The sequence below is a fragment of the Topomyia yanbarensis genome, chromosome 3, assembly GCF_030247195.1.
Source record: "Topomyia yanbarensis strain Yona2022 chromosome 3, ASM3024719v1, whole genome shotgun sequence".
Lineage (NCBI taxonomy): Eukaryota > Metazoa > Arthropoda > Insecta > Diptera > Culicidae > Topomyia > Topomyia yanbarensis.
The window spans coordinates 385,896,285-385,915,214 of NC_080672.1; the positions used below are offsets into that span (position 1 = coordinate 385,896,285).

General features: G+C 36.7%; 2 protein-coding genes across 2 annotated transcripts; both read left to right on the forward strand.

Moving 5' to 3' along the window:
• The first annotated feature begins 1,553 nt into the window (after positions 1-1,553).
• On the forward strand, positions 1,554-14,171 carry LOC131691180 (all trans-polyprenyl-diphosphate synthase PDSS2-like). The gene is made up of 4 exons (XM_058977384.1): positions 1,554-2,160; positions 12,597-12,923; positions 12,986-13,398; positions 13,892-14,171. The coding sequence occupies exons 1-4, from the start codon at positions 1,829-1,831 to the stop codon at positions 14,161-14,163; spliced, it is 1,344 nt and encodes a 447-aa protein (XP_058833367.1). The 5' UTR covers positions 1,554-1,828; the 3' UTR covers positions 14,164-14,171.
• A 1,597-nt stretch (positions 14,172-15,768) lies between these two features.
• LOC131691181 (all trans-polyprenyl-diphosphate synthase PDSS2-like) lies at positions 15,769-18,261 on the forward strand. The gene is made up of 3 exons (XM_058977385.1): positions 15,769-16,103; positions 16,891-17,624; positions 17,685-18,261. The coding sequence occupies exons 1-3, from the start codon at positions 15,769-15,771 to the stop codon at positions 17,954-17,956; spliced, it is 1,341 nt and encodes a 446-aa protein (XP_058833368.1). The 3' UTR covers positions 17,957-18,261.
• The last annotated feature ends 669 nt before the right edge of the window (positions 18,262-18,930 follow it).

Consider the following 18,930-nt stretch of genomic DNA (forward strand, 5'->3'; position numbering starts at 1 on the left):
TAACTAATTTAGAGTCAGTTAATATCCAAATGAATAACGTCTACCAAATTCCAAAAGTTTTTCCAAGATATTATTATGTAAAGTCAAATGGTTTTTTGCAGAAAGTTGAAAGTGCTTATAATTTGCTGATATCGGAACAATGAAACCTCGTGCGTTTTAATGAGGTATATGTATTTATTTACTGTATTAATCATTTGCAATAAAATAATTGTAATTTTTAGTAAAAAAAGAAATTGTGCCTTGTGAGTTTTAAGTCTGTGATTTCAACGAACTTGTGCCATCTGTGGATTTTTATCGATTCGTTCCAAGATTATATGGTTTCCTTAAACAAAACGTTTATCTAAGTGAGTGAATTACACATGTCGTCAATGTCGTCAACATTATAATCATACTTTAAAAAGATAATTTCAAAACATTAGAATGGGATATTGCCCCCTCCCTTTCCCCACCGTGCGCACGCTAATGAGCGTGAACGACAATGGGAGAGAAGTGAGTGATTCCCACGATGCAGTATAGGAGCAAATAAATGTTTTGTTGTAGGTTATTGTTTACAGTACTGATAGGTGAGAGACTGATTGGCATATGTACACAGCGTGGTCTGAGCACTTGTACAGTCAGGTATCACGGTTCGAATGAAGGAATAGGGTGCTTCAAATGCATTCTCACCACTCTAACACGATTGCTGATGCCTGAAAAAGGAGTTATTCTATCTGTGATGTCAAATAAAGATTACTTCTGTTCATTGCTACATGAAATTTACGCTTAGAGTTATCGTATGTATATGGGGACAGAATATGCAGTCGTACCTCGATTGTGTTGTCTTAATAATACTCGGGGAACATGACCCTAACTTTGTCATATTCAACGAAGTATTTCATATTGCTACAGGAGCTACATTAGTGTGTTTAGCCATTATTGTTGAATGGTACAAATTACGCATGCGGTTGAACTGAATATATATGAAAACCTACAAGTTCATAATGGCCGTACAGTTAAACTGCAAATCTACTGACTGTCACCAAAGGTCCATCAGAACGAAAATAACGGTACTTTGACTTACTGTACTACAGGGCATATGTACCAGACGCGTATGATTAATTGTACATGTTTTTCCATTGGCTTATTTTCGGTTTATCTTATCTATCTTCTTATCATTCGTTGTATTCGGTGAACTGGTTCGTACAGCTTTTTTGTATTGATTTAGGCAGCCAGCTTTTGTTTCTGAGACCTGTTTGCAAGTTTGCTGTCATAGAACAATCTACTTGTAATATCAAGTTTTTATTTTGATCCACGAGTATTCTTATATGTTTTTGAAGTCTTACGATATTTTAGCTTTGTAGACTTTAATTATTATTTTTATTCCAAGCCTTTTAAAATTAAAGTGGGGTTTCCCAGCAGGAAATAAAAAATGCCAGCGAAGAAATTTAAAAGTAGTCACAACTTTCTACTTCCATTCCACCAGAAATCTGGCGACACTGCCGAAAGCATGACTTGCCTCAGAATTGCGCGCCTTAGTGGTCAGTCCGAGCGCGGTACTTGCAGTCCGGTGGAGACACTCCTCGCAGACGGTTTGCAGACACGCGTTAAGGGCCGCGAATAAAAAAACACACACAGTACACTGTCGACCCCCATGTGGTGACCCACTGTCTGCTTTCGATCTCCAGAGCGCGCAGCGCTTTTCTGCCGTGGGCGATTTAACGATCAATTCGCATGTAAATGAAACGCGCGCGGTTTGATACCTGTCCACGTGTTCGTTAGTGAAGAGTGTTGCTTGGTAGTGAAGTTTTGGCCAAAGTGAAAATTTTTAGAAAGTCTCAGGTCAAACAAAATGGCCCTCAGTAGAATCGTTCGGGCTTGTTTGCAGCAGCACATCAAGGCTGCCCGAATAGTGATACCGACCGGAAGTGTCATCAGTGCAAACAGCAGATGGTATGAAATCCGACACATTAGTTCCAGTTCAGCGGCTGGCGAGAAACTGGCCACTGCCAAGGCAGTTCAGAAGCACGATTGGAACCGAGCCGTGAGTGAAGCGGAGAAGATCGTAGGCTATCCGACATCGTTTCTAAGTCTTCGCTGGCTGCTCAGTGACGAGATTGCAAATGTGGCACTACACCTCAGAAAACTGGTCGGCAGCAACCATCCGCTGCTAAAAACGGCAAAGTAAGTCTGAGTGCTGACCGGGGTGATTCAACTTTGCAGTGATAGGGAATTTGTAATGTTACACCACGGTGAAATAATAAACCTGTACCAGGCGAGAATTCCATCGTTGGTTTGTTGCATTATGAACATTTTATATCAATTGAACCACGATTAATTACAAAAGAGGTGATAATGCGGTATTAGTTATTTGAGCTATTTCAGGGTTATTCTTTCCTCGAATATTTCGGCTTTTAACCACAGTACCATTTACAATAGCCGAGTTTAAAAATAGAAAGTGTCCGATTGTTGGTTATAAAAGGCAATCCCACACACACCGAAAAAGTGAAGTGACCCAAACAAAGGCAACCAATCGCTACTGACCGATAGAAATGAAGTTCAAACTGCCGTATCCAATAAGCTTGGCACAACCCGTCTGTTATCCGAGCTCGGTGTTGATGCGTATGAGTGTCATGATCGTTGATTATTTTTGAGTTCGTCGCTTGTACATGCTGCTATGGTTGCGAAATGAATGAATGTTTCCGTTTTACTATGGGGCCATAAAATGAGTAAGAGAATTTAAGGAAAAACAGACTGTCTGACTGGTTGAGCTAAATAAATACGTTGTCTTTCGTTATGGCCATGGCTTTGCTGATTGCCATACATGATACTTCGAAATAAAAGGTTGTCTCACAGCGCACAAATCAACTTTTAAATCAAGAATTTATTATACCAATCCATTTTGGCTGGGTAACGATGTGCAAATATTTATCCATAGTTCGAAGAGGTATGCCTGGTGAGGTTCGTGTTTTTACGGCACATTTTTATTGTCAATTATGATCAATATCATGTAAATCCAATTATCACGTCTTAAACCCGATCAGAAGATTATAACAAAGAACTGTCACAGCTGTATTTCCGGTTAATACTTGTTATAATTTTCTGTTATTTTAACTACTAAAAAGACTATATTTATAACACAATTTGTTGCAAAAATTGCATTCTGTTATAATTTTGTTATTTCATTCTAATCGGGAGGGTACAAATATGTTGTGGATCAAGAAACTTTAGGAATTTCCATTACTTTCTCAAACCAAAATAGTAAAACATTCCTCAACAAGCTTTTTAAAATATAGTAGTGTATATATAATATGCTACCAGGCACTTATAAAAAATTTCAGTTGATAGATTTTCACGGTTAGAATATCAGGATATTCAGGTAAAATGTTAATTTATAGCATTCTCCAGTGTTTGAACGAAGGATTTTGCGAAAAAAATTCCAAGAATGGTGACAATTTTCCTGAAAACTGTATTTAGAAGCTTCTTATTTATTTTTTGGCTACTAGTAATAATGGTTAATATTAAAATTCCTTCATTCAATCACTAAGTATTGTAATTGTAAACAACAGCTGAAAGTTTCATATTGATTGGTTCAACACTACACAAAACGTTGCTCACTGTGAGGTCCCTTTTCAAAAAAGTCGATACCGAAGTAATCGCGTTGAAAGTTGAACGCGTTACGTTATGCGCATTATTTATATTTCAATGAAAATGCATCGAAAAGTGGAGTCATGATATCTTCAAGGTTGCTAGGGGAAAGTGAGGCAATATGAGCACCCTAAGATTGAAGGCAAATATATCTGCAGCAAAACATACAAATAATCCCAAATTTCCCTCTATTGGTAGAATACAACATATATTCTTCACATGCAGTTATTATACGTGCTGCAGAAAATTTAAAATCGTTGAAAGTAGTCGTTGTTTGTAATGATCGATTTTTGACTTGCTAAAAACCTTGTGGGGCAATATGAGCAATCTTAAGGGGCAATATGGTCATGTCGCAGAAGATTATATTTTATTACAAAATTTAAAATTTATTTGACTTGTAATTAATAACAATTATATTTTTCATTGATTTAGTGACAATTAGTTGCCAATGAAATTCATCTTATAGTTTTTTGGCAGCATTTTCGGAACTATTAGATACAAATTTACATTTTGTTTTAATTATATTTTTTCGAGTAATTTTCGCAAGAAAATATTATTCATCGTTCGTAGTAGCTTCGGATATAAAATGTTTACATAGGGATAACTTTTCGGAATTTAATGCATAAACTCATATGAGATTTATGTTGTGCTCATTTTGCCCCATGCTGTAGAGCTATTTTCGCAGTTTTTTTTTGGAAACTAGAAAGTCTTGTTAAATTATTTTTATGTTTGATTTCGAATTTACTTTTTATTATTTATTTTCAAGTTACAATTTACCCAAGTTAAAACAATAGATATTCAAGACTTCAAAGTATTTACAGGTTAACCGAATGTGGCAATCTCCAATGGGGTATGAAAATGCAGTGAATTCTTTTTTTTTACGATTACAAGGTATAGAAGACGACAAGTCGAAATGAATGGAAAAATGTCATCCAAAAAATCTGTCTTACGATTACACACAGTTACTCAATAAATCGTGTTTCAGCGCGATGGAGCACGAAACTTACACTACACTTAAGGTAATCTCCATGAATAGGAATATATTAGCTGGAAAACATACAGAGAAATAAAGGGGATGCAAACAATAATATCTCAAGCCTGAGCATAATCCACTGGACCTAAACATAGATAACGAGAGCGATTTGGCCTAATCGAGGAGAGGAAGAGGTGACGATTTTCTACAGGAGATATCGGGGGTCGATATTGGAGGCTGTGGCGGTCATCACTGGAATGTGGAGATCGCAGGTTCTATTCCTGCTTTTCTCAGTGTCTCCAATAAAAAAGTGAATCTTCGCCGTTTCGGTCATTCTCTATCTCTGTCTATTTTCCAGTGGAAACGTTTCTAAAAACCTTGAAAAAATGAAAAAAACAAGACTCATGTCAAAACAACGAATGCATATATTAACGCCAGTCCAAGTTTACTGTTTCAGAGCATGTTCGAGAGAGCTGAATGTCGAAATCTGCTCTAAAATTTTTGATCTGGCGGACGATTTGTAGAAGTATAAACGATTGAACTTTTTATATCACTGAATATACGAATTAAGAATATCAAAGAATGATTTTTCTAGCTCAAGAGAATTCTTCGATTCTTGAAACAATGGCAAATAGCAGACCAGTAACTTTCGGGGTCATATTCAACTAAGTTTCCGATAGGGGAGAGAGAGTAACGGTGAAACAGCAGGGACTGTGAAACATTCGTAATAAAATCATAATGCATGAACAGAATCTTCTCATAATTTCTAATTCGTATTGCTATATTTTGGAAGACGTCTGATAACTCTATCTCTTTTATTGGACATATGTTTGTTTTGTAACAGCCAGAGTATATTCACAATGAAAAACATTATTCCATTTTTATGAGTTACCGTTCATCGATTAAATATACATTTATCTAGTCTGTTTATATCAAATTTTATGCTCAACATATGCCGCGAACAAAGTTTTTTGGTAACTTTTCATGGTTCTATGCAAATCGACAATTTTCATAAATATGCACATTTGGTAACTGTGAAACGATAATGTATGGGGAACATTGAACATTTCTCGTTTTTGAGATCTATTTTAAAATGCGAATGGGTTCCGATTTTCCACAGTAAAACTACAGATAACAGGCGTTTAGGCTAGAACAAAATTTCAAACAAAAAACCTGTGTAATCTTTCAAATTGATAAACGTTGGAAATCCATATTTCACTATTGCCATCTGCGCAACTGTTTGCTACACGTGTTTGACAGTTGCACTCTAACTGCATTGTATCGATCACTGCGCCATCTACAAACGTTTGGCAATCGTATTTTAGGCGTCTGATTTATTCGGAATTTCATTAGCGGGTATTTACACACGATTCAAATCGAGCGTAAACGTCTGTTATCTGTGGTAAAACTACTCATCCAGTGCAAAATTTATCAATTTTGGCAAGTTTTGTAGAAATCTTCTCTTCTGTCAGGATTGCAGCTTCTATGCACATATGGTGGCCCGATGTTATGCTTTGATATAGTGATTTCTTGAACAAACGATTTTCGCTTCAATATAACTTTAATTCGAAGCGTTAGGATCATTCTTCTTCAAGACAAAAGAATAAAATTTACAAGTAGAGTATTTCACTATAGACGACATCGTGTTTCATAGTTCCTAACCCATGTACAGTGGTTTTTTGCCCAAATTGTGCGATCTATTAATTACGGCTAAATCGTTGAAGTTGGGTCAATGGCGTCTTTGGAAGAATTTGTGAACATTACAAGCCCTTTTATACGGTGTTAGTGTTTTAATTACTAATCTTCCCAAAAGTGAGATATATTTACCAACTTTGTTGTATGTGCATATATTAAAGTTATGTTTTCGGCAAAGTTGTTGAGCCAGCTTTTATCAACAACTTTGCTGTAAACACAAGATCTTTTTCTTCAATATCTTGAAGAATTGATTGTTTGTAGATTCAATAATATAACTTTTTAAATATTATTCTGACAAGTTCGGTATGTTCCGTAAAAAGGTTTGAATTATGAAAATGAACAACTTTCTATATTACAAGATTTGCTTATCTCGTGAATTATTACAGTAATTTGGCAATTTTTGAAAAGTAAAGTGTTTCAAATGATGATTGATTGTTAACGTGGAAACGGCTGTGTTTACGTCAATAGTGCTTTTGGACCACTCATCTAAAATAGCAAAGTTTTCCATTTGCTGCAATGATATTCGTGATTAATCCTCCGATAAGTGAGATTTTTCAACATTTTTTTTTTGGTAAGAAAAATCAGCTAACGTCTTTTGAAAAGTTGTGTAGATTGCTTCTATGAATAACTTTGCTGAACATGCGAAGTCTCTTCCTTAAATGTTTAAGAAATTATAGCTCGTTATATTTGGGGAACTCGCAAAAATATTTTTTAAAATATCTTTTCAATTTACATTCCTACAAGTTTCATATATTCTACGAAGTTATTTCAATCGTAAAATTTTATTAAAGCATATTTTTTCTTTTCTCGAATATTTTCGAATAAATTGAACAATTTTTGAAAAATAAGTTTTTTTAAATTATCTATAACTCTACTGGAGACAACGAGAGACAGAGTAAACTCTGATGAGTTTTATAATGATGATGTAGGATTTCTAATTGCAACAACAGTTGGCTGCTCGTTTTTGCCTGTAATAATACTTTTAAAACTTTTGCTAATTTTACCAAAAATTACCCAAAAACTTTCAAATTGCAAGAGATAGACCATTGATATCTCTTCTATAAAGATATGTAACTTCATAAGACAAACAACTTTCCTTAACATACTTACCTAAACATAGCCTTATCTACGATATTTTAGAAGTTATGTTGAAAAAAGTTTTAAAGGGGACATTCGCAAACTACGGTCCATAGCTTCAAGTGTACTACAATTAGAGATTTTTGATCTTCAGTAAAGATGTTCGCAACAACAACATTTCTGAAGACTTTCTTGTTTTTCATGTGTTGCTAAAATTTGCTGCAAATATCTCACTTCTAGGGGGATTAATCACTATCACTGTATCATCAAAATGAAGGTCTTAGATTATCATAAAACATCCCAGAAGACATCATTACTGAATGCTTTACCGTTTTCGCGTGGATCATTTTTCGCACGCTTAGTTAGATGATATAGTCTTATCAACCTTGCAGCTATATTCCTGACTTTACCATATTTCCAGTTAGTTATAACTTTTGTGAGTAAAGCACTAAGGGTGAAAAAAGCTCATAGTCATTGAAATAGTGCATTTCTGCGTGTGTTCGTAGGTTCACGAGGAGGATGCATTTTTTAATTATTCATAAAAACTTCATACTTTAATCGCCTGAAATTATTGAGTTTAGTTACATTTTCCAAATCATTTCATGTAGTCGTTGAACAAAGAAATTGGCACTGATTTGCCCAGTCTTTTCAATAAATATAATAAACCCTTGATCTTTCTTTCACAATCACTATTAGGATTGGAAGAAATATTTGGCTTCCCGAAGAAAGTTTGTTTGATTGCTGATTAGTTTTCTCATAATTTGAGAAATTGTTTTAATAAATATTGTGCATCTAACACATCAGTCATGCGGACAGCGAAGATGTAAGGTGCTTTCAAAAATGCTGGTTCATTCCAACCGAAATTAGAAGATCAGAGCGCAATTCCCAACTTATTAATTTATAGATTCAATCAGTCGCAACATTCTAGGTGCCCTCTCTGATTACCTATTGGTGTCTGTTCACTATATCTTCGCCTCGTTTTCAAACTTACACATGGACATAAAACGGCAACCATAGAATGCGATTAAAATCATGTTGTTTGTTGCAACTTTCAATTCATCATTTAAATTTAACTTAAGAACAGCAAACATTGACAAATATTTATTTATATGACTGATAGTTTAATATGTGATTTAAAAGCAATTGGCATCTGATTGAAAGAAAGACAAAATCGCGACCGTTAGTCTACTGGGGACGTTTCTTCAAATCAGTAAAGCTAATAATAACCGAGTGTGCTCAATTCATGAATGAATTCACATCTCAGTAAATCCGATATTTTACCACTTTTTGTCCTGTTACACCATCCTATTTCCCACTAGCCGGTAGTATTTACAGAAAAAAAGATGTTTGCATGTTTATAAATAAAATCATGCAAGTAACTTGGTTCACGGATTTAGGTAGGTGTTAGCTCAATTGACTTTTCGATGACCCATTTCGTATGCAGCGCCAAACATGTTCCGAGGTCATTGTTCCATCAACCAGTCCCGCGTTAATGTAATGTTTGTATCAATTGGAAATTAACATTGCAGTAAAACTTTCGATTCCATATAGGAAGAAATCGCGTATTTAGTGAAATTCTCCTGGAGACCGCAGTAAAAGACCCAAATGCTCGCGTTTTTGTGTACCGTAAACCGAAGTGAAATGTGCTAGTCCGTAGTAGTTAGTATCGAGTCGTAACAATACTTTGATTTGTATATATAAATTTAAACATGTATATTAGTACACAGACCAGTTTTTTCAGTTTTCTACCTTCTTTTCTATTTTCTATTTGTCTCATTCAGCTCGTATCAATATTTCCTATTTGTTTGTTTAGAGAAATTCCACGAAGATCCGTCCGAAAATATTCAAGATCGTGACCGACCATCTTAAATTCCTATGAAACTTAACACGTTTCATCGGCATTGAAGACTAAACATTTTCCACAATCAGTAAGAGAATTTTTTCAAAAGGGCGTAGACATTTCTACGTGGATTAATTTCAAAAAATGTTTGTTCTATTACTGTATACTATACAGCAAAACTATCTAAGAATGAGTTACATTTACAAAGTTACAGTACAATGTACGAAAAAAATTGTTGGGTCATTTTTCACAAAAACAAAAATTTGCGTTAAAAAATTAAATTGCGAAAAACCCATTTTTATATTTTTTTTATAATTTGTCAACAAAAACCGAAATAGAAAAGAATCATTTTGAATGGGATTGTATGATGGAGAACTTATCGGTAAATAAGTTTTTCTAACAATAACTTTATACATATTTTTAAATTGCATACTAATTGACATACAAAATTATAATTTTATTACAGAATATAATTCTAAGTATCGTTTTAGATCAAAACGCATTTAACAAAATTCTTCCTAAATGCGATATTTTTTGAGATATTTGGAATTTTGTTCAAACAAAAACAGTTAATTCGTGTGATTATTCCCTTTTTAAAAGTTATTCTAGTTACCCCATCATTAAATGTTAAAAATATAATGTTTATCGTTTTTAAGACGCAAAAGAAACTGTTTCAGTGTATTTGGATCATGGAGAAACTTTCAATAGAAACAGTTTTCCTAAAAACAACTTTAAACATAGTTTTATAATTCATACTGTTTGAAGTCAAAAATACAATTTTCTTTTTGAATATGATTCTAAACGCTATTTTAAATCAAAATGCTAATAACAAAAATTTTCTGAAATATAGTAGTTTTCGAGATATTAAATTTTGTTTTAACAACGCTCTTATTTTATTAGAACCTTTTCACTAGTTATTCGCGTTTCTCCATCATCAACAATAGGGTTTCGATATTGTAAACCATTTGAAAGCTACAGTCGAGTCGAGAATGCTGTTTCTCCCCTCGACTATACTACCTGCTGCCTTTGGGGAGTAACATCACAATTCGTCGCTGTTGTGCTATCTTATGACAAACGCCATTTTGGGGTAAACTGAGTTAGATATGCCACATTACTTGTTTGAAAAATCTCTACAAAGTGGCGTTTTCAGAATTTTGAAATTCTACTTGGTTACTTAGATATTGCGAGAAACGTCATGAGAAATTGTGAGTTTTTTGCTTAAAATCACTGTATCTAGGGATTTGCTCAAGTTATATTGCAGTTTTAGATGTTTTTATGCGTGAAAATGTCTGAGGAACACAATGACATAAACATTTTCAAAAGAATATTACACGAGTTGTGAGAAAAACACAGGTTTAGTTTTAAATTGGAAATAAAGGATATTTGGCAACACTGTAACTAAAAATAACTATTTTTTCTAGATGTCCTGACTCATTCCCTTCAAAATGCATTTCACCGATTGTTTATAGCCCATATGAACGCTATGCTATGCTAAATAAAAGTTAAAAATTGCTGATTTTTTTTCTACGGAAAATTTTTCATGCACGATTATGACACGTTATACAAATTTTGTCATCAATACACGCCTATGACACGTGTGAGTGCGACTTTTGTTTACATTCATAGTAAAAACTCGCAACATAGTCAAGCGATCTTCGTAATATTTGAGAGATTGATGAAGAATAGATAGAAGCATTAATTGTCTTCTTTGGAATGTTTATACCATTTATAAGTTTCAACAATCTCAAATTTTAAAAATCGTTTTTCTCGAAATGTGCTAAATGGCGCTTGTCATAAGATAGCACAACAGCGACGAATTACCCAAATTCAACTTGAGGTTGCTTCTCAGACACGACTCAAAGGGAACTTGGCCTTAATTTCACTGCTCTGCCATCGATGTTACGTGATATTCGCTAAGGAATATTGTTTGTTTAGGGGCATTCATAAACCTTGCATAAATGAAAAAAATAGTGCAAAATATACTTGCTCTTGGCCACTGTGCAAATAAGTGATATCAGACCTTGTAGCCGAACCTCGATTTTCCCATCATCTAAATAAGTGCGGGTCTTGGTTACAGCATGGTCACACACAATCACGTGTTTTAAGTTGTTATGAAAAATGAATGTTTTCGCCTGGATTTGTTATTGAACGTTACCAGCACTAAATGTCTGACATGGTAGAACTTGGTAAAAGCGACTTCCGTAAGCCTGTGCTCCATTTTCACCCTTAGCAAATGTTCCACGAATGCTTCATCATATGCGTAAACACCGAAAGTCAAGAACAACTGCTTTTGAACCGAAAAATCACTTTTTGCTCGGCAGATCATCACGGCAAGAATTAAAGTAACAGTTTATTTTGTTCTTCAGACAAGGCACATAAGATAAAATTGACTGTTTTTGTCGTTTGCTTCGTTCTGGATCGGGCAGAAGCACAAATCATACTGAGTATCGTGACGGTTTTCTTTGGTGGTTGGAAATAGAAATGTTTTTCAACATTTTCTCATTAGTTTGTTCAAAGGAAACGAGCTACAAATTTGTTAAGAGCCACCGAAATAGACACTTGTTCTTTTATTTAATTTTGAGAAATTTCGGTGGGAAGGTGATTTAGCACCAAGCTTCCCCAGCCCTTCAGGCTACATGCTTCGTTAAAATTACCATGGTCATTTGAGAATATTCAAAAATATGTAATGTTTTACGATTTTTTGGGCCAGCGCAACAAAAACTGTGTCCGATATAAGTTAGGCAAGCAACTGGTAGTAAATATGGCCACCAAATAAGTCATTATTGTTGTGCATTTATGCGTGTATGCTAGCTAATGGATTAGATTGTGCGAAGCTCTATTTAAAAATTTAATTCAATTGAGAGCGGACATAGCATAGTTGTTAAATCGATTGCCTTATACGCAGCTCACCTAGGTTCGATTCCGAAACCCGCACATAGGGTTAGAGATTTTTCTGACCTGAATAATGACCCTAAGATTAAATCCTCGGTAACCGAAACAAAAAATGCAATTGGCAACAAATTTTTCGAGCGTGTTAGTAGAATATCAACTTAATACACAGATATCTTCCTTTAAATTCCACTATGTATGTGCAGTGAAGACCCGATTTTATCAGCCTTCGATACTGGCTATTCTTCGAATGACAAAGGTTGTTATATCGTGGGAGCTGTTAAAAACATTGTTGTTTATAAAAAAAACATTGCCATGAAGAGGTTAGTCATCTTTCTCACGAGGAATATCTTCAAAACTATAGAAATTATTGAAATATTTTGTTATTATAAGAACATCTACGTGTTAAAAGTAAAGGATTTAGCTAAGACATGAAAAGGAATCTCTGGAACGAGATATTGTTTCAAAATTTAACAAAATTTTCTGTTGTATTTCCAGAACTTTGGTTTACAACGACAAAAACCAACAAGCCTGGGGTCTCATCGTGCTGCTGGTGTCGAAAGCCGCTGGACATGCTGCTTCGATCCCGGAAATGGACCAGGACAAAAGTGCTGGAGTGCTGCACTCCCAGCGAGCACTGGCTGAGGTGACGGAAATGATTCGTACCTCTCATCTCATTCACCAGGGAATGATCAACCTACAATCGATGGATAATGCTGGGAACAATCTCAGCGGAGATAGCGAGATGATTTTCGGCAATAAGATGGCACTGCTCGGAGGAGATTATTTGTTAGCCAATGCAAGTCAGCAGGTGGCCACCTTAAGGTAACGATAAATAAGATCAAAGCGTTTATTTAATAACCTCTACTGAATACTTTACATTTCAGGAATCAAGACCTCAACATGCTAATTTCCTCTGCCTATCGAGATCTAGCCGAATCCAACTTTATCGGCGATCGTGACGAACAGAACAATCCATTGCCGTCGAAACCGGAATCGTCGGTGAAAGGGAACTCCTCGCCGGACTGTAGTCTCGATGATCTAGGCTTCGGCGATCTGGAAGATAACACTCAGTCGATGAGTATGGAGAAGGTATTGGGGAACCCTGAAAAGGAATGGTCGCTGAGACACGTGCTCGGTGGTGGAAGTTTGCTAGGTAAAAGTTGCCAGGGAGCCCTGATGCTGGCTGGACAACCGGAGGAACTCCAGAAGCAAGGATATTTATTCGGAAAACACTTATCGCTCGCGTGGCAGGCGTGTATCGATCTGCAACCGTTTCTGCTAAGTTCGTTACCGCAAGGTAAGTGATTTCTCTGTTTCTAGATATTTAGTTTACAGTACTGTTTGTATAATCACTGTCTGCCAAATTTGGTGTTAGTTAGGGCATTAAATCATATATAGTTTTTAGTATTTTCCGATGCAGCTAATGTTAAAAATATAAGGTCAAACTTTTTCACTTATAATTTTGTTTCAAAAGATCATAAATTTCTAAAATTTTATTAAAATTATTTGAAAAGATACGTAAGAATGGTGAATTTTCTTTTTGTAGACGAATTGCTTTTATATATTCAACATTCTTGAAAGTCATAATCATAATCCTTAGAAGCTACATAGAAACATAACCAATGAAACTCCAAGTACAAGAACTGAATTTATTCTCGTTATTCTTAAAGACAAAAAATATAAAACTTAAACGCTCATTGGAAAAAAACCCTTCAAAATTGAGGGCAATCGATAAAAAATAATGATATCCAACGTTTCTTATGATGTTTCGTTACCTTCACTCCCGACAGGTGGACAGTTCAGTCTGGTGTCCGCTCCGGTCCTATTCCATCTCGAGTACGATCCGTGTATTTACGAGCAAATCGAGAAAGGACGTAGCTGTATCGAGGAAATTGACTATCGCGAGCTGCATCGTGCCATAGGAACAGGGCCCGGTTTGGAAAAAACTAGAAATCTCATGAGGAAGCACAGTCACGCTGCAATGCAGGTGCTGGACCGGCTGCAGCCATCGGACGCGCGAACCGCCCTTCAGAATATTATTCTAGCCATGCAGGAATTATAACGGTCGCTTCAAGCTGCGATGACGACGTACGTGTAGTGAAGTTACCGTCGAATGATGTCAGATGTCGCTGCGATACGTAAAAAGACGATTGAGTGAACGTCATAGACACGAAATTAACTGTATTAGTTGCTAGAAAGTGTAAACAAACCAGTGCTATTAGTATTTTTATTATTTAAGTGAGAGTGTGTACTATAGTTACTATATTCATAGTTAGGCGGAGACACTGAGCGGAGCCAATTGAACACGTCAAATGGCGGAGCCAATCGAGCATGACGTCACATAACATGTTCTCTTTGGATGTATATGGAAAGGTATTGTAATTATGGTCATAATTATTTTACTCTTTTCTTGTGTTATCGAGTGTAGAGAAACGAGAAGATCAAGATTTTTTGTAACACAAAGAGATATTCGCACAAGTATGAAATCATATCATCAGATCTTCGAATTGGTTTTCTATTCGTACATGTAAAGTTCGTACTCACGACGACAATGAAATCATTAAGCTAGAGCTTGAACATTTGCATGGGTTGCTAGTGTTTTCTTCCTGGAATAAGAGCTGCCAGTTTTCCGGCTTTTGTGTCCGCCTAACTCTATATATAGGAACTCTAGTGTGTACGTGATGCGAAACGTCAAAACTTATCATGAATGAACCGTATTTAGTGAACCTTACATCACATCGTCGTATCCAGTGAAAGTCGATTTCAACAGTGATTGGCAATTCTAACGGAAACATTTAAGTATAATCAGATCATCGGTGAAAAATAATTATTTTACTTGTGACCGAAAGTGAGGAATGTGCCATTGGGACTATCCAACGGAAGAATCGACTGTGCGAAAGGTGTTTTTGCGACTGCCAACGTGGGTTCATTGAAAAGATGGGGATGTAAATAAAAGTTGCAACGAGTACCGTTGTATGTGTTTCGATTGGTGCCAAAAGGAAAAGGTGAGTGATTTGATACGATTCATTCATAAACAAATCAACGAGCGGGGCCTGGTTCGTAGTATTGGTGTTTGTATAGTTGGGGTTAGTAACAAAGTGCGTATCAAGTAAATTAAAAATATTTTCATAATTGAATGGTATTACTGTAAATTAATGTGACTTATGATGGCAATAAGAACTACCATTATTTGCTAGAAATGTTTACTCTTCCAGAAAACGTAGTTTTTATTTTATTATGTTATCTCAATTTATTTGATTATTAAATTATAAAATTTTAATTTAAATAAAAAAAAGATTAGTTGCAGTCCAACTGTTTCGAGCATTTTCACATTTATGAAAATGTAAACTTTTTTTATTTTCGAAAAAAAAATTATATTTTGTATTATTTTATATTAAATTTTAGTAAACACCAGCAGTCGCTTTCGAACGGTAGACGGAAAGGAATTTACATTTTGTTTCTCTCCGCACATTGTTTCTTGCGCAGCAGTAGCGGCAGAAGCAGCGGCAACCAAACAGCAAACTGTAGCCACACACAGTAGCGCGCGCGTTCGAAACTGTGCCACTTTCACGTTGCTGAACACATCATCACGAAAACTGTAACCAGCGCTAGTGCTATCACCTAAACCAGCTGGAGTCACAGTGTATTAGCAGCATACCCAGTAATCATGTCGCTTAGCAGAATCTGCACCCTGCAGTCGCACCTTCGAACGGTTGGCAAAGGTTTCCAGCTGGCCAGACCAGCTCGCAGTTTAGCAGTCAATGTTCGTGCACTCAGTTCCACCTCGCTGGTTCGCGACAAACAGCAAGCAGCAGCAGCAGCAACAAAACCTGTCCAAAAACAGCACGACTGGAATCGAGCCGTGAGCGAGGCGGAAAAAATCGTCGGTTATCCGACTTCATTCCTCAGCCTTCGGTGGCTTCTCAGCGACGAAATTGCCAATGTGGCACTGCATTTGCGGAAGCTGGTCGGAAGCAATCATCCGCTGCTGAAAACGGCCAAGTAAGTGGAACCGGTTTAACAAATATCCAATGGATTTTTTTTTTCTTCAGCTGTGCGATTGTCTCCTCCCGTGAAGATGTCGACCTTGAAAGGTGTCTCTTCTGTTGGGAAATTTGTATACGCGAATCGTAGCGTTTACGCAAGGGCTGCTGCTGATTTATTGTAATGCGCGTAGTGATTCAACGGTTGGATGACGTATAGAATCAACCGGAATGTGATGCAATGAAAGATAGTTTTAAATACTTGATGGGTGCTTTTGTCCTTATGGATACATTTTGAAAAGCTCTATTGACGTCAATTGTGAATACATTTTCATGTGATATTGCTTTCGACACACAGTGGTAACAGTTTCAATAAAATTTTTAGTTCAAGTATGACTTCCAATTAAGACTTGGTACCATGGATAGCTTAAAATGAGTGTAGGTAAAGAACCAAATTTGGGCTCTGCTTCTGCGTCAGTGACGAGGTATTCTGTTGTTATTAGTACCAAAATTATATAAAAAGTTTCACCCTCCCATGCTTAAATATACCTTAGTTTATCAGATCAGCTAACCCTTGGAATCTTTTGAATTATTTAACATTCAACAACATTAAAAAATCTTTGAAATTTGAGATATTAGATTGGAGTTACCTGTTATGCCCATAACCGCATATTTGTTTGATGTTGTATAAGATACCCTAGAGACTGACCGCGATAATAGGCAGTGTGTCAATCATTCAATTTTCAACCTGTAATAACAACTGACAACTTGAAACGCCCCGTAACTGTTCCACTCTCCAATTTCAGAATTCTCATCTACAATGGCAAGAACAACATGCAAGCCTGGGGTCTCATTGTGCTGCTTATTTCGAAGGCGGCCGGACACGCGGCATCGATTCCAGATCTGGAACAGGACAAAAGCGCCGGCGTTCTACACTCCCAGCGTGCCCTGGCGGAGGTGACGGAAATGATCCGCACCTCGCATCTGGTGCACCAGGGTTTGGTCAATTTGCAGCCCTTGGCGAATGCTGGAAACGAACTGAGCGGCGATAGTGAAATGATTTTTGGCAATAAAATCGCTTTGCTCAGCGGTGATTATCTGCTGGGGAATGCTTGTTTGCAGTTGGCAGGTTTGAGAAATCAAGAGTTGATTGAGCTTATATCGTCGTCGGTGCGGGATCTGGCAGAATCCAATTTCATCGGCGATCGCGATCAACAGAATAATCCACTGCCGTCTCAGCCGGAACAAAGGTCAGCCATCTCCGAACAGGACGGAGATGATTTGGGATTCGGGGATCTGGAAGATAATACTCAACCGCTGAGTATCAAAGATGTTCTGGGAAACCCCGAAAAAGAATGGTCCCTGCGGCATATTCTAGGTGCCGGTAGTTTACTCGGTAAGAGTTGTCAGGGTGCATTAATTCTGGCAGGACAGCCAGTAAAACTGCAGAAGCAAGGTTACCTATTTGGAAAGCATCTATCGCTTGCGTGGCAAGCTTGTATTGATATGGAACCATTCAGCAGTCCCAACTTGCCCCCAGGTACAAAATTTAAAATCAGTCTTCGTTTCGGAAAGTTTTAATCGCTTCTTTGATTTTTAGGCACACGTTTCAGTCTCATCTCTGCTCCGGTACTCTTCCACCTGGCACATGATCCGGGTTTGTACGAAGAAATCAAGAAAGGACGCGAATCGGTTGACAATATCGACTACGCCAAAATTCACAGTGAAGTGATCAAGGGACCCGGTCTGGAAAAGACCCGTAATCTGCAGAAAAAGCACAGTTTAGCAGCGATGGCTGTTATGAACGAGTTACCTCCTTCGGATGCCCGAACCGCACTACAGAACATCATACTGGCAATGCAGGACTTATAAGTTGGAATTATGCGAGGAGAATGCAGTACCCACTGAATATAGCTAGAAAACGACTCTTCAGTTTTCTTTTGTAGTCAAAGAAAAAAATGAGTGATGAAACCAGTGTTTTGTGAAAAATAGTTAAACAACCATTCCGTCCAGTCTGAAAGCCGTAATTTGATTGAATGATCAACAGATTGAACAATGAACTTACGATTAGTAATATAAATATTTCGTACTAACTACTCAGTAAAAATATGAACCCTAGATATATGGCTGATAATTTTAAGTGGTGATTGTGTTTGCTCGTAATGGAATTTAAATCTGTTGACGTTTTCTAATAATTTCTCCTTTGATTTATCCCTATATCACATTTTCTATTGATGTACATAGTTAATACTGGATCATTCCGAATAAGAATAACTTTTAGATCGATATTGAGATGTTGGATTCTTCATCTCGCGTCAAACTTGGCCTAGTCGTATGACCTTTGATGGTCAATTTGAAGGCTAAAGCAGTTGGATGTTCCCCGTTGAAGGGTTCAGGCTTGAGGCTCAAAGCACTCTGCCAGAAGCGTACGAATCTTGTATTTCTACCGAAATAGGAAGGACTGATAAGTGCGCAAAAACCATCTAGTAGTAAAAGGGATTATAATGCAAAACAGCATTCCATTTTGAAAAACTGGAAACTACAACACTAATCGGATGGATTCTTAGACAAGTTTTGCCTTTCTCAATAGAAAGGTATTGCAATTGCTCTGAAAACCGATTTTTTAACGGAGGCCCGGAGGGCCGAGTGACATATACCATTCGATTCAGTTCGTCGAGTTCGGCAAATGTCTGTGTGTGTCTATGTATGTGTGTGTGTATGTATGTGTGTGTGTATGTGCGTCTGTGTGTGTGTACGCGAACACAATCTCACTCACTTTTCTCAGAGATGAACCGATTTTTACAAACTTAGTCCCAAATGAAAGGTGCAACGTTCCCATAGGCTGC

Coding starts and splice junctions, on each gene's coding strand:
- LOC131691180 (XM_058977384.1), top strand. CDS start 1,829: ATGGCCCTCAGTAGAATCGTTCGGGCTTGTTTGCAGCAGCACATCAAG. Junction 12,924..12,985: donor CAGCAGGTGGCCACCTTAAG/GTAACGATAAAT, acceptor TTTACATTTCAG/GAATCAAGACCTCAACATGC. Junction 13,399..13,891: donor GCTAAGTTCGTTACCGCAAG/GTAAGTGATTTC, acceptor CACTCCCGACAG/GTGGACAGTTCAGTCTGGTG.
- LOC131691181 (XM_058977385.1), top strand. CDS start 15,769: ATGTCGCTTAGCAGAATCTGCACCCTGCAGTCGCACCTTCGAACGGTT. Junction 16,104..16,890: donor CCGCTGCTGAAAACGGCCAA/GTAAGTGGAACC, acceptor CTCCAATTTCAG/AATTCTCATCTACAATGGCA. Junction 17,625..17,684: donor CAGTCCCAACTTGCCCCCAG/GTACAAAATTTA, acceptor TTTGATTTTTAG/GCACACGTTTCAGTCTCATC.